Source organism: Carassius gibelio, chromosome A9 (assembly GCF_023724105.1).
Source record: "Carassius gibelio isolate Cgi1373 ecotype wild population from Czech Republic chromosome A9, carGib1.2-hapl.c, whole genome shotgun sequence".
In the NCBI taxonomy this organism is placed as follows: Eukaryota; Metazoa; Chordata; class Actinopteri; order Cypriniformes; family Cyprinidae; genus Carassius; species Carassius gibelio.
This window is the reverse complement of record NC_068379.1, coordinates 20365706-20381420: the sequence shown is the minus strand read 5'-3', so window position 1 is coordinate 20381420 and position 15715 is coordinate 20365706. Positions and strand designations below refer to the sequence as shown.

At 37.2% G+C, this 15715-nt stretch overlaps 1 protein-coding gene across 5 annotated transcripts in view; it reads left to right on the top strand.

Annotated features, from left to right (window-relative positions):
• The window catches only part of LOC128019899 (sodium leak channel NALCN), an 85800-nt gene that overhangs the window by 50625 nt on the left and 19460 nt on the right, over positions 1 to 15715 (top strand). For all 5 annotated transcript variants that reach the window (XM_052606231.1, XM_052606230.1, XM_052606228.1 and 2 more), the window contains 13 exons: positions 1589 to 1725; positions 2230 to 2371; positions 2662 to 2735; positions 6565 to 6666; positions 6801 to 6870; positions 6972 to 7063; positions 7505 to 7627; positions 7832 to 7888; positions 8512 to 8632; positions 10161 to 10292; positions 10679 to 10846; positions 11370 to 11474; positions 11568 to 11674. In XM_052606231.1, the coding sequence (XP_052462191.1) occupies positions 1589 to 1725; positions 2230 to 2371; positions 2662 to 2735; positions 6565 to 6666; positions 6801 to 6870; positions 6972 to 7063; positions 7505 to 7627; positions 7832 to 7888; positions 8512 to 8632; positions 10161 to 10292; positions 10679 to 10846; positions 11370 to 11474; positions 11568 to 11674 (1430 nt within the window). The remainder of the gene's footprint in view (positions 1 to 1588; positions 1726 to 2229; positions 2372 to 2661; positions 2736 to 6564; positions 6667 to 6800; positions 6871 to 6971; positions 7064 to 7504; positions 7628 to 7831; positions 7889 to 8511; positions 8633 to 10160; positions 10293 to 10678; positions 10847 to 11369; positions 11475 to 11567; positions 11675 to 15715) is intronic.

Here is a 15715-nt window from a genome sequence, read left to right as displayed (position 1 = left end):
ATTAAATTAATTGCTCTCTGATATTTGTGCAATTTCTGTTTGTTTGACCAGTTTTAGCCTGTTTGTGTGAGTGAGGACAAAGTTATTTCTGAATACACATTTTCAGTTTTTGCTTCCCTAAAAGGCAGTGTGTTGAATTTTATTGTATTGCAGCAGTGGTATCAAACCGATAATTGTTTGTGAGAAAATATAATATAACTAACCACATAATCATGCCTAGTATTATAAATATTTAAGTAGCAATATAAATAGGCTTATAAAGAACACTTCACAGAACACTTTTTATTGTTATCTCTTTTTTAAATATCTGTCTATGTTATTTGGACCAAAATGTACGACACTATGCAGAAGCTAATTAGAAAGATACCAACCAATATAACACACACACACACACACGAACACACACACACACACACACACACACACACACACACACGCGTACACACATGTATGTACTGTGTACGGCTAACCAAAACTTGTCACAGCACTTAGATATTATTGCCTTTTGTTGGTTTTGATTGCTACTGTTGTCCTCATTTGTAAATACATTTGGATAAAAACATCTGCTAAATGACTAAATGTAAATGTACAGTATGTCTATATATTATAAGGATTTTTTTTTCATGTATTTATTTTTGGTGCATGATTTAGGTATTTTGCATTTCCGAATGACGTCTAGGTCCTGAAGCAAAACTAGTTGACAGCCAGTGTTGTAATGGATGGATAACTGCATTGAAACTGTGTGCAGCTGCCATCTCTTGGCAGCCTAGCAGAACAGCACTCTCTTAACATAATGTTTTGCTTTAAATGCTGCCAAACAAATATCCTGTTCTCTAAGAGAGAGAGAGAGAGAGAGAGAGAGAGGAAATCAAATAATGCTTAACATTTTAATTAGTTAGAATATTGTTTTAGTATTAATTAAACTGTAGTTACATGTTGTTTTTTTAATCAGTAGGGCATTCGGTGGATTTCTAATTGATATGCATGCATTGGTATGTTTAGAAAATATGAAACAATTAATTAAACTGTAGTTACATGTTGTTGTTTTTAATCAGTAGGGCATTCAGTGGATTTCTTTTAATATGCATTCATAGGCATGTTTATAAAATATGAAACAATCTGTCATCTTAGTTTTATCTTACTCACTTTAATTTATGCATTTCTTCTGACAGGAGAATGAGAAGTGATTCTCTAGTGTACTCTGACTTAATCTTCTGAGGCCTTTATGTTACTTGATAGACATGTAGAAAGATAAAAGGTTATGGCACATAAAGTCAGTTAAGCCTCAAAGGGGCACATTAATTCATAGCAGTGCACCAAACAGGCTAACCCCGTCCTCTCAAACAAACAGAAGTGAGGAACTGAATGTAAAATACACTATCTTTGCATTTTACTTGTATAGACCAGCTGAGTTTTCAAAAGGGGGAATCAGAAGTAGAGACAACTGGACAATGGACAACTTATGTAAATTTTGGACTGTCTACCAAATGTTTTGAAGGCTATGTGTGAAAACACAATGTGTAGTCTCTATGTGGAGTCACAGAATGGAACATTTGTTTCAAATGAGTCTTCTGGCTTCTGTCCCCAGCTGAAACAGAGTGAAGCCAATGCTGATACGAAAGAGAAACTTCCTCTGCGATTACGGATCTTTGAGAAGTTCCCCAATCGACCACAGATGGTGAAAATCTCCAAACTGCCATCAGACTTCACTGTGCCCAGAATCAGGTACCGTGTCCACTGAATTATACCTCATCTCTTTTGAATTGTTAAAGATATGGAGTTTTTTTCATTCGATGTACAAAAAAGAAAACTTAGCATCCAACTAGCAACCATGTCATGTTGAATATTTTAACAACCATCCAGATCACCCTAGCAATGACCCTAAACACCTTAGCAGCCATGTAGCAACAACCTTTTGTGGCTACATGCTAAGAGCCTTCTTAGGATGCCTTGGCAAAACCTTGGGAAAGTGTCAGTCAGATCAGTCAGAAAACGTGTAAATCTTATTTATTCTAGAATTTCAACAGATTGAAATGTGGATTCACATTTGACTCTAAACACATGACAGATTCATTCTTCTAAATACAGCAAGCATATTGGCAAACATACTTATTCCTTTACACTGAATGCCTCCTACTTCACCCTCAAGAATCCTCTGAAAACATGAAGTCCCTCGTGTGTTTGCGTGTGACTGTTTCATTATGCATGTGCCGTGGGCGTGTGTCACAGGGAGAGCTTCATGAAGCAGTTCATCGACCGACAGCAGCAGGACCCCAGCTGTCTGTTCCGTCGCCTTCCCTCAGCGTCATCCTCATCCTGCGACCATTCCAAGAGGTCTGCCATTGAGGATAATAAATACATAGATCAGAAGGTACCACACTCCATCACTCCTACAGTCTGCCCTCTCAAAGGGACTAAATAATAAGCTCATGAATGTTCTGAAAGAAACAGATCTATTTCCCACGCAACAAGACTTAAATAACCAGCAGTTATATAACTAGATTTTGTTGATTACGTTGGGATGTTGTTGTTTGCTGATATCAAATTCAGCTTTACCCATATAATAATAGTTGTTTGCAAATATATCCATCTGAATTGTACTGTGTATTGATCTGTGTCTCCTTCGTGCATCTTACTGTCTAAACCGCTTTTTCTTCCTAGCTCCGCAAGTCAGTATTTAGTATCTGGGCCCGTAACCTCATGGAAAAGGAAACCACTGTCAATAAAATTCTGCGGTGAGCTTGTGATTTTCTCACAGCAATTTCAGATCTTTAATATTATTAAAGGGGGGGTGAAATGCTCGTTTTCACTCAATATCCTGTAAATCTTGAGTACCTATAGAGTAGTACTGCATCCTTCATAACTCCAAAAAGTCTTTAGTTTTATTATATTTATAAGAGAAAGATAGTCTGTACCGATTTTTCCCGGAAAAACACGACCGACTGGAGGCGTGACGTGTGGGCGGAGCTAAAGAATCACGAGCGCGAGTAAGCTTTTGCATTGAAAGCGTTTGGAAGCTGTGACATTACCTTGAGGAAAAAACCATCATCCAAAACAAACCATGGCTAACAGTCAGATTCAGCCATTTATTTATGATCCAGAATCAGATCCCGAGGCTGAAACTGAACGAGAGCAGCAGCAGCAACGACTCGCACCGAGCGGGGCTTGAACCCGGGTCTCCGGCATGGGAGGGGATGCACTAACAAGGAGGCAGAGATATTTTAAGCAGTTTTACTCACCGTCTGCGGTTCCAACACACGATCGTGACCCTTTTTCGTTGGGATTGCATCATCATTAAGAAATAAACGATACGCAAATCCGTCGTCAAACTGGGCCTTGTTTGTAAAACAAGCATCTTCGAAATGCAGGGTACAAACACTTGCACAACTCCGTTGATGCTCTGTAAAAATAAACTCCATCCACTGGTCCCTTAATGCTGTTTTTTCTTTGGTAATCTGTGCAGGGTTGTCTTGCCCTGGCAACCAAAAACACACTCCTTTTGTGACATTTCGCGACGCTCTCGCTCTGATCAGTGATTGTCTGTGCACAGCCTCTCTCTGCTCTGCTATACGGGAGCGCGCACTCTTCCGGCAGAAGTGCCCTCAGGACCCATATAAGGAAATTCCGCTCCATCTAACGTCACACAGAGCCATACTAGAAAAAAACTTTCCGAAACTTGTGACAAACCGGAAGGAGTATTTTGGGAACAGAAATACTCCTTCAAACATACAACTTAATTTTTGAAACTTTGTCCATGTTTAGCATGGGAATCCAACTCTTTAACAGTGTAAAAAACTCAGTATGCATGAAATAGCATTTCACCCCCCCTTTTAAAAAAATCTATGGCTGGGATTGATATATATTTTTTTAACAAGGATACAAATTTATTTCCATATAGTCTTTTTTATAAAGTCAATGCTAATGAATTTTTAATAAGTGCACATATTTACAATAGCAATTTTTATGTTCACTGAGATAATAAATGAGACCCAGTGATTTTTTTTTCATTAGCTTAAAATGTTGACATGAGTTTGTATTAAGATATTTATTCATAAAATATGATGATAAATGATATATGATGGTCCAGCTGGAATAATAATAGAGCATTGCTTTGTTCTCTGGAAGCCTTGGGCAAAAACACATTAATTCATATGTTTTGATTTCGATCCTCCATTTCCATGATTTCGACTCCATGTTTTTCATCCAGCCAGCCCAGCAGTCAGAGCAGATAATGGCGTCTCCATATCAATAGAACTGTTAGTGGGTCACCTGTGAGCATGGATGAACAAATTAATATAAAAAAATTTGGCAGTGATGCAGCCGCACATTCCCACAAATGCTTCAACTGCACTTGCATGTCGTTAAGTTTCAGATCACGTCGTTGCCTCCCCGCGTCCCTTGTATTATACACACACACACACACACGTACACCTCACCTTGTCCACCCCTCCTCCTCTTACTAAGCAGACAGACGGCACATCAGTAGCCATCCCACGTCGTCTGTGCCGTCTGGGGCATTCAATCTGTCTGCATACACACGCACACACACACACCCACACAGACACACAAACCAAACACAGACACACACACACACACACACACAAACGCACATCCTTCATCAGCCAGGCACTCACTCTGAGTGGCCTTAAATAAGGGCAACATGTTCTCTTGAAGCTGAAATTGTCATTAGCTGTGTTCTGGTACATGATTCTGCAATTAATGGACAATAGAGAGGAAGTGGTAGGCAGAAGAAGGATTTTCAAAGCATACATAGATCAGCACTGATTTGGAGCATAAACAGCCAATGGGATATCAGCAGCGGAACAATCTCCCAATACCAATTATAGCAACAGCCTCACCAGTTAGATTTCATCTCCAGACATAGCTTGGAATGATTTGCCTTTAATAAATGTCAGAAAAAGCACCATAAGGGGCTTCTTAACTATATATATATATATATATTAGGGGTGCTCCGATCACGATCGGCCGATCGTTATGCGCATTTCGTCAGTAAAGCCGGTTATCTAATCAGCGGTTAATTCCATCAGGTGCGTGATTTCACATAGATCAGCTGTTACTACACAGAACCGTTGTTAATAGAGAAGATGCGCAAATCCACTTCATTTTCAGCGTTTTTTGGCGCATCAACGGCTCTGTGTAGTAACAGCTGCTCTATGTGAAATCACGCACCTGATGGAATTAACCGCTGATTAGATAACCGGCTTTACTGACGAGATGCGCATTAACGATCGGCCGATCGTGATCGGAGCACCTCTAATATATATATATATATATATATATATATATATATATATACGTAGTAGGGGTATAACGGTATGCAAAAATCACGGTTCGGTACGTTCCTCGGTTTTATTTTTACTTTACCACTTAATATGTTCGTTTGGAAACACGAAAATTTACATATGTTTGCACACAAAATATTGCATCCGGTCATTCGGTACACACGTGCACCGTACCGAAAGCCCTGTACCGAAACGGTCTGGTACGAATACACGTACCGTTACATCCCTAATACGTAGTGTTTTTATTTCAATAAAAAATTTGGTTAGATTTGTTTCTATATTCCATAAAACTGAAACTTAATATGATGAATGATGAAATTGAATGATCAATTGCGTTTAAAGATAAAATTATGGTTCATTTTAAACTTTATAGTTATTAAACTTTATAGTATGATTGAAATTTAAAGAGTTAAAACAAGCAAATATTTTCTTTAAAGTATGTATGCTGTTAAATAAATCAGTATTAGCTCATGGGAAAACACAAATGGGGTCGCTTGCTGAGAATGTCCCACATGCATACTAAAAGTTTCTTTGGAGTAAATGGAGTAAATTGATCATCATTGAAGTTTTGTAATTTTTGTCAGAAGTGGAACTGGAGTCTAGTAGATATGTAACCTCATTTATCTATACTAAGTATGCCAAATTTTTCCTTGGAGCTTAATTCCCTCCTATTGCTTTGTCTTCACTTCACTGCCAACATGAATTTTTAGCGCACAACAGGTCACGTTTGACCACTCTGAAAAAAAGGATTAATTAGTTTCCTCTCCGTGGGCACCCGTTTATTAGAACTCTTTCCACCGGCATAACACAGTGTTAGCTAATAAAACCATCTGCTGCGTCTGATGTACAACAGCATACATGACAGACAATAGTGGCGTAGCTTAAGGGCTGTTTACTGAAGAACATCTCACAATCCTATGCATTTACAGTATATATAGTAAAACTTGTTTGCATTTGTAGTGCCCTGCAAAAATTGAAAGCCATTTAGCTTTTGTAATGTGAATTATTTGAGTGGAACAAAATAGTCAGTTGAAATCTTTTAGGATGGGACTTGATTGCCTAATGATTGATTTTGATGAATAACCTATTTAAATAAATCATGCCTAGTAAGACAAAGAAATTAAATTAGAAGGAAGTTTTGATTTAATGTTGGCTTAATATTGGAGAGTAACAAAAGTCTCACTGATGCATAAAAAAAGTATACCACGCTGTGTTTGTTTTGTATTTTATTAATTTGCTCTTGACCTGTGTATTTTTTCAGAGCCTGCACTACACAACGTATGCAGAGTGGCTCTTTTGAGGGCCAGCCAACTAAAGAAAGATCCATACTCAGTGTCCAGCATCACATCCGCCAAGAACGCCGGTTAGGAAAGCACATTGACAGACTTTCACAAGCTCATCTATTTAATTTATTTAAGTTGCATAGGATGGATGCAAAGTCTTAATGTGCACTACATTATGCTAGTGTGTTGTGTTAACCTGCTCTTTCTGGCACAGGTCCCTTCGACACGGCTCTACCAGCCAGAGAATCAGCAGAGGGAAATCCCTGGAAACACTCACACAAGATGTGCGTACACACACACATACACACTCAGATACCACAGAATAATAGCTGACAGTGCTATCTGTGATTATTTGTGAACTCTGTCATGCGTGTGAACTCTTCAGCACTCCAGCACGGTCCGCTACCGTAACGCCCAGCGGGAGGACAGTGAAATCAAGATGATACAAGAGAAAAAGGAACAGGCTGAGATGAAACGGTATTTCTGCCACTCCGTACACTCTCCTTGGCACGCGGTCAGTTGAACAGATCTTATCTCCCCCCAAACGAACCATGCCATGTGGGAGTTATTACACCATATCTTTCTCTCGTACTGTATGCTGATGGTGGTTTAGTGCCATCGGTATATGACAACAAGACATATTGCAGAGAAGCAAAGCCTTTGTTTTAGGTCGGCTGTATTTATTTGCCATGTTCAGAAGGCAAGGAAGGACTGTAAAAGAGAGTTCAGATCACATTTTATCTGATTTACAGATACAATATGCTACAAGAACTAATAAGGTTCTTTCAGTGCATCCAGGATCTTTTTGTGTCAATACTTTATCCCAAAGCTGGACAAATAAAAGCAATGTTTACTGAAGATGAGATGAGAAAATGATTTATTGTTATGCCTGTAAAGTTTTAGATTTTTTTTTTCCAGAAAAGTCCAAGAGGAGGAACTCCGGGAAAACCATCCTTACTTTGACAAGCCGCTCTTTATCGTTGGTAGAGAGCATCGCTTCCGAAACTTTTGCCGAATGATTGTACGGGCCCGTTTCAATGCGTAAGAACAAAGCAAATACAAATCCACTGCAGTATATTATTAGTTGCAACAGTATTTTCATACGCATCAGAGAGATGACTAATCCCTTTGTACCATAATCACTGAAAAAATGTCATGTTTCACAAACTGCTGTGTGTGTGTGAGTGCATGTATGTGTGTTACATTTCTTTGCTGACATTGTATTAATGGGCTTTTTATGAATAGGTCAAAAACGGATCCCAATACAGGTGCAGTGAACAGCACAAAATACCATCAATTATAGTAAGTCCATAAATGTTTAGGGCTTTTGCACCATGAAAGCCTGATAATGTACACAATTCAATATAAAATAAAAAGATTGGAGCATACACTTACATCTTTCTTTTGCAATAAATAATCAATAAAAATATATGTAATATGAAAGAAATCATAATATATTATTTAAATTCAAAAATTTGACTACTTTAATTGTGAAACAGTGGAAAAAAAAAGTGCAAAAAATGAGTAATTTGGGGGGCGGGGGTTTGGGTTGATATTTGTTATGAAAGTAATTGTATTTCTAATTTTTTTTTTAATATTTTAGGGGTTAAAATATGACTTGCACGTGTTTTCTTGAGATTCCCTCATTTGTATGTCTGTTTCGATTCTAGAAATATAGTATGAGAATGGGCTTTGTAAAGTTTTGATCTGTTAGACATGGCAGGGTGGGTTAGGGTGGTATTAGATGAAAACTTTTGGGCTGCAATGTCCTTGCAGGATTTCACCAGTTTCAAAAGATCTGCAAAATTAAGACAATGTTATGTAAGCTCAGACTGAAGAGTATAAAGAATGCAGAGTAGGAAAAGAGTAGCACATCTAACCTGCACTAAACCTTGCATGTGTGTGTGTCTGTGTGTGTTCTCCAGTGATTTGCTGGGCTTGGTAACCTATCTGGACTGGGTGATGATCGTGGTCACCATCTGCTCTTGTATTTCCATGATGTTTGAGTCCCCTTTTACTAGGGTCATGCATGTCCCTACCCTGCAGGTATTCTAAACCCATCTGGTCACCATTCTATCCCACACACACAACATTTTTACCCTGTAAATCTCCCTCATCCCTTTCCTGAAGGCTGGTCATTATGTCTCATTTTTGTTGCATTCCAGCACTTTTGAGTGTCACTCTAACTTGTTTTGCCCTTTTGAGCACATTTTATCATGTTCCCCACTGATTTAGTCTACTTTGAGTTCATTTAAGTTGACTTTGAAAGTGAATGTTTTTAGGGTGCCTCTGTTTCAACGATCTTGTACTTTATGAGACAGAAAGATGGGACTGATTGTCCTGCCACTCTTGAAAGTCTTCTGTCTCTTTTTTACACCACTGAGTGAAACTCCACTTCAGACCATCCAGGATGACCTGATCTTTAGCCGATAAGGGTATTTTCAAGATCACAGGAGAAAGATTTTTATCCTGGCATCAGTTTTTGTGTTATGACCAGAGGTGGACAAAGTACACAACTCCATTAATTGAGTGAAAGTACTGATACCACTGGTCAAATATTATGCCATTAAAAGTTGTAAAGAACGATTTTTACATGAGTAAAGTTAGTGAAGTACTTGCTTTTAAAAGTAATTAAATGTCCCCTGAAGTGCCTTGTAACACACAGCATTATTCTATGTGGTGTGGTTTCAACTGAAACATGAGGAGAGGGCGGGACATATCTAGCAGCCCCGCCTCCTTTATAAATAGCCAATAGCGTTTTGCTCGAGCCAGATCCATTGAGCTTGGTAAAGCCGCTTTTGACAGCCAGACTCTAATAGATTACCCCCTAGATTCAAATTGAAACTTTTAGTAAAACAAATTGTGATCATAATCATGCTGAGGCTGTGTAGATTAAAGTTTTTAATATATGGCGACTTGCGCATATGACCCGCTCCATGCGATACTATTTGATTTGTCAGAAGATTTGATGAGAAGATGTAGTACGATGTGACCTCAAAAATAAATTGTTGAGCTGTTTTGGCGAAAGTGACGAACTGCAAACTTTGAATGCTTATATCTTCTAAATGAGAATTTTGGCACTGTCACTGTCATTGTCAATTACTTTAAGTAAAGTAAATGTAAATTAGTCAATGCATTGATTTATTACTGAATACACTGACTAGCTTGCAGTTTCTTTGGAATAAAGAGCTTTATGAATGTTACAAACCTATAGAGTTTTTAACTGAGAATTCAATAAATATTTAACACCACTACCATCGCCCACAAAAGCGGAACGGAAGTGATCTCATATCTGATGTATAACTCACAACACAGCAACACACCTGTAGCTGTATAACTTAACAACAGCAACACTGCTTTAACAAAAAAAGCAAAACAGCAAGAATAATTTGACATCGCATCAAAAATTGTAAAAATGCTCTCTAATTGCTCTCAAGGTACTTTGATGTCATACAAAGAACGGTCTGTTCAAGTCAAATGCCTATTGTGCAAACCTTCAGTTAAGTTTTTTATAAAAAGCTGATTTATGAAAAATTGTATTCTTTTTTACACTAAACCACCCCTTTCCCTGCAGATTGGAGAATACGTCTTTGTCATCTTCATGAGCCTTGAGCTGAACCTGAAGATCATGGCAGATGGTCTGTTCTTCACTCCCACTGCAGTCATCCGAGACTTCGGTGGCGTCATGGACATCTTCATCTACTTAGTAAAACTCCATTCTCAGCTCTCCTGTGAAAAACCCACATTCCTACACATGTGAAAGGCAGCCTTCTAGCTGATTACTCACTTCTCTAATAAGGCTCTGAAGATTGTGTTTTAATGATCCTAAACAGTGTTTTATTTATATGACCCAGCCACGTCAATTTCATCCTGTTTACTCATTTCAGAAGAATTATGCCTGTCCCACACAAATATTATTTGCATTTAGTAAAACAGCCTACAACGGCGCTGCTGACTATTTCATGAGTAATACGTATTGCATTCATATTAATAAAGCAGAAAAAATTATCTGCAGTTAGTGTTTTCACATTCAAGATCAGGATTAAATGAAGAGTTGTGCCCTTTAAGGTGATCTTTCTGCCCACTCTGTAGGTCAGTCTGATCTTTTTATGCTGGCTACCAAACAATGTGCCTCCTGAGTCTGGTGCCCAGCTTCTCATGATGTTACGCTGCTTACGCCCACTGCGTATCTTTAAACTGGTGCCCCAAATGAGGAAGGTGGTTCGAGAGGTCCTGAAGGGTTTCAAAGAGATCTTCCTGGTGAGTATTAAATCAGCCCACTTCCTGCTTGTAGTTGCTTAATAAAAGAAGATCAATGATGTCTGGCTATTTGTTAATTCTTATAAAATATACATTTTTTGTGCTAAATTTTTTGTTTCCTCATTATCCCTATTAAAATTTTTTTTTTTAGCATTTATAATTTTTTGTAAAATTATTTTTCAGTGTCTTTTTTTGCAGCATTGTTTCAATAGATGATGATATTTTGAAACAAAGAGGTTTGCTTTCTGAGTACATCAAACACTTATTTAAAATGTTTTGTGATATAACCTCTTTAATAAAAAATTAAGAAGCTCTTTTCTTTGCAGTAATGGAATGTAATGCATTAACTCAGCAGTATTTGTCTGAGAGATTTCTTCATGGACCTTCTTTATTAAAGCTTTGCTCCTCTTGGGTACTTTTCTTTTAGCCTTTTATAGTGTTACTGTATGTGAGATTAATAAACTGACCATATTTTGTGGGAAAGCCATTTTGCTGTAGACAGGATTATTGATTTCCCAAACAGGTCTCTATTCTTCTTCTGACACTAATGCTGGTGTTTGCAACCTTTGGGGTGCAACTCTTTGCTGGAAAACTTGCCAAATGTAATGATCCCCATATATCCAGTAAGGTACAATATAATTCTTGCAACTTTTCAAACTATGTTCAGAGAGTAGGATCTTCTGTACTTAACTGAAATGATGTGCTTTGTGTACTTTCTCAGGAGGACTGCCATGGCATCTTTAGAATCAATGTGAGCATTTCAAAGAACCTGAATTTAAAGCTCAGGCCAGGCGAGAAGAAACCAGGATTCTGGGTGCCAAGAGTTTGGTATGAAATGGACTGTTGCTTATACTTAAAGGGGGGGTGAAATGCTCATTTTCACTCAATATCCTGTAAATCTTGAGTACCTATAGAGTAGTACTGCATCCTTCATAACTCCAAAAAGTCTTTATTTTTATTATATTTATAAGAGAAAGATAGTCTGTACCGATTTTTCCTGGAAAAACACGAGCGCCTAGAGGCGTGATGTGTGGGCGGAGCTAAAGAATCACGAGCGCCAGTAGGCTTTTGCGTTGAGAGCGTTTGGAAGCTGTGACACAGATCCAGAGGTTGAAATTTAACAAGAGCAGCATCAGCAAAGGCGTATCTATGTGGTATGTACTGAAACTGTATATATTTGCTTAGCGGTTTTGGAAAATGACTAAGTTCCACTTTATGTCATCTTTTTTTTTTTTTTTTTTTTTTAAGCTGTACATGTGGAAAGTGCAGTTTGATGACAACATCGCATGTTGTTTACTTGATGTGCTTACGCGCCGCTAGCTAAGTTAACAACACAGAGATATTTGAAGCAGTTTTACTCACCGCATGCGGTTCCAACACACGATCGTGACCCTTTGTCGTTGGGACTGCATTATCCTTAAGAAATAAACGATGTGCAAATCCGGCGTCAAACTGGGCCTTTTTTTTAAAACAAGCATCTTCGAAATGCAGGGAACAAACAAAAACACTTGCACAACTCCGTTGATGCTCTGTAAAAATAAACTCCATCCACTGGTCCCTTAATGCTGTTTCTCTTTTGGTAATCTGTGCAGGGTTGTCTTGCCCTGGCAACCAAAAACACACTTCTTTTGTGACTTTTCGCGATGCTCTCGCTCTGATCAGTGAATTGCTCTGATCAGTGAACGTCTCTGCTCTCAGTACTCTGCTCTACGGGAGCGCGCGCTCTTCCGGGAGAAGTGCCCTTAGGACCCATATAAGGAAATTCCGCTCCATTTAACGTCACACAGACCCATACTCGAAAAAAAACTTTACGAAACTTGTGACAAACCAGAAGAGGTTTTTTTGGAACAAAAATACTCCTTCAAACGTACAACTTAATTTTTAAAACTTTGTCCATGTTTAGCATGGGAATCCAGCTCTTTAACAGTGTAAAAAACTCAGTATGCATGAAATAGCATTTCGCCCCCCCTTTAAGATTATTCTACCCTTTACCATTTGTGCTTAAAACATGAATGATACATAAAATTTGTGACTTGTTAATATTTTTTTCTTTACTAAGCAATTTGTTGAATTTGTCTGTCCAGTGACAAACACATGCATACAGTACAAAGAAACACAATATAGAAGGGACTCAAGTCATATTTAGTGACCAGATTATCACTGAGTCTAGTAAGGGTCAATATGCAACCACTCACCCCAAAACTCATCAGAACAAAATAGCAACACCCTAGAAACCACCCAGAATACTCTGCAAACAGCTTGAAACACCTTACCAACTGCATAGCAATGCCCTGGCAACCACCCAGAACACTAGCAACTCAAAATACCAAACACATAGGAACACCCTGACAAAGACTCAGAATACCTTGACATGTTGTAGAAGCAATCCCCTGCCAACTACCGTATTTTCCGGACTATAAGTCACACTTTTTTTCATAATTTGGCTGGTCCTGCGACTTATAGTCAGGTGCGACTTATTTATCAAAATTAATTTGACATGAACCAAGAGAAATGAACCAATAGAAAACATTACCATCTATAGCCGTGAGAGGGCGCTCTATGCTGCTCAGTGCTCCTGTAGCCTACACTGAAATCATAGAGCTCCTCTTGCGGCTGTAGACGGTAATGTTTTCTCTTGGTTCTTGGTTCTAAATAAATGCAACGTATAGTCCAGTGCGACTTATATGTTTATTTCCTCGTCATGACGTATTTTTGGACTGATGCAACTTATACTCAGGTGCGACTTATAGGGTAACACTTTATAATAACTGCACACTATTAATCATTAATTAAGCATTAGTAAATAGATAATTCATAATTTATAAAGCATTAATAGACAGTAATAAGCAGTTTATAAATACAGATATAAATGCTTTATTCTTGATTTAAAAGCATATCTATAATGTATTTAATAATTGTATTTTCATACTTTATTCATGATCAATTTATCATTTCTCAATGAAGTATAGCATTATTTACAAACCAGTTATTTAGGAGTTGCCAGCGATTCATAAGATCACAAGAATTGTAGTAAATTCAGGTAGTTATAAAGCATTTAGTAGTGGTCAGTTAACTATTTATGTGAGCTCATCTAAAGTGAGGACTAGTTATGCCTTGTAAAGCATTTATAAAGGATATTTAAAGGCTCAGTTATCTTCTAAACAAAAAACGGAAACAAACACAACACAGTGATGCAGAACATATAAATATTAACAGCCTTTAAATCTCATTTGTATAAGCTTTACAAGGCATAAATAGTTCTCACTTTAGATGAGCTCACAAAAATAGTTAACTAACAACTACATATGTTTTATAACTACCTGAATTAACTCTGAATTACAGTAGAAATACATGTTAATAAACCATTTATTAACACTATAAGTAACTATTACTATATGTCTGAATAAAAAGATGTATGAATGCACATTTGAATAATTTATTAATCATTTACTTACAATTTCTAAGTGAACCACTGACAACTCCTTAATAACTGGTGTGTAAATAATGCTATACTTAATTTAGAAATGATAAATTGATCATTAATAAAGTATGAAAAAACAATTATTAAACACATTATAGATATGCTTTTAAATCAGGTATAAAGCATTTATATCTGTATTTATAAACTGCTTATAAATGTTTATTAATGCTTTATAAATGATTAATTAACTGTTTCCTAATGCTTAACTAATGATTAATAGCATGCAGTTATTATAAAGTGTTACCAAAATGATTATTTTGCCATTTGTCTAAAATTGGAAATACTAATTGTTTCACAAATTAATAAAATGTATTTCCTTTTAAAAACACAGAATAATTAAACAAACCTAACCTGTCACATCTTCAGTATTTAGGTGTTTTTGAGAAATCCCTGTAGTAACAGCTCATCTATGACAGCACAAACCAGTATGATGAATGCTCTCATCACATAAACAGCACCACATTTTCATTATCTTTCATTGTATTTTCCCCATTAGCAGTCATGAGTGTTGCAGTCCAGTTGTATGGTTTGTTGTGGGCACAGAGCAGGGGGCTGATATATTCTTCCCCTAGGCATAAACATAAACAACACACAATCATACACCCACTCACCCATGAGTCTGCTATTGCTCTAGATGTAAAAACACAATGGCACATTATTTGTGAGACGTTAAATAATGAAGACCAGCAAAAGGCACACATGGGTCCATAGCTATTCTAGAGCAAGTAATGTTTCTGCTTAGGCTGAATAACAGAGAGATCTTTTTTTTCTTTTACCTTTGAGAATTTTGCATGGTAACAGGAAAAGAACAAGGGCGTTTGATCCTCTGGGTTTTGTGTTTATGTTCAGCCCATAGAGCAGTGCATCTCCAGTCCGCTCACATACACACACACACACACACAAAGACAGGCAGACAGACATCATAACAGATTATAAAACAGGGAACAGCTGAAGCTGTTTTCCCCCTTATTGTTTTTTCCATGTGTTAAGAGCAGTGGAACTTTATATTTAACTCAGAATATGAGTTGACAAAATTATTTGGTTACAAGGTAGTTGTTAAGTTTAGGTATTGGGTAGGATTAAGGATGTAGTATATGATCATGCAGAATATGTGCTTTATAAGTACTAATAAACAGTAAATATGCTAGCAGTATGCTAGTTAATACTAGTTAATAGTGAGAAATGGTCCCTAAACTGTTTTCAATTACTTAGATTCAACATTTCTTGTTGATTCATGTCATTGCTTTATGTTGCTTTATGCACATTTGTGGTTTATATCTAAAAATAATAATAATAATAATAATAATAATGTCTTTGTTTTTCCATTGTGACATTATTTTCATGACCATTACATACTATAGTGAAAATCGTTCTTTGCAAGTACTTTT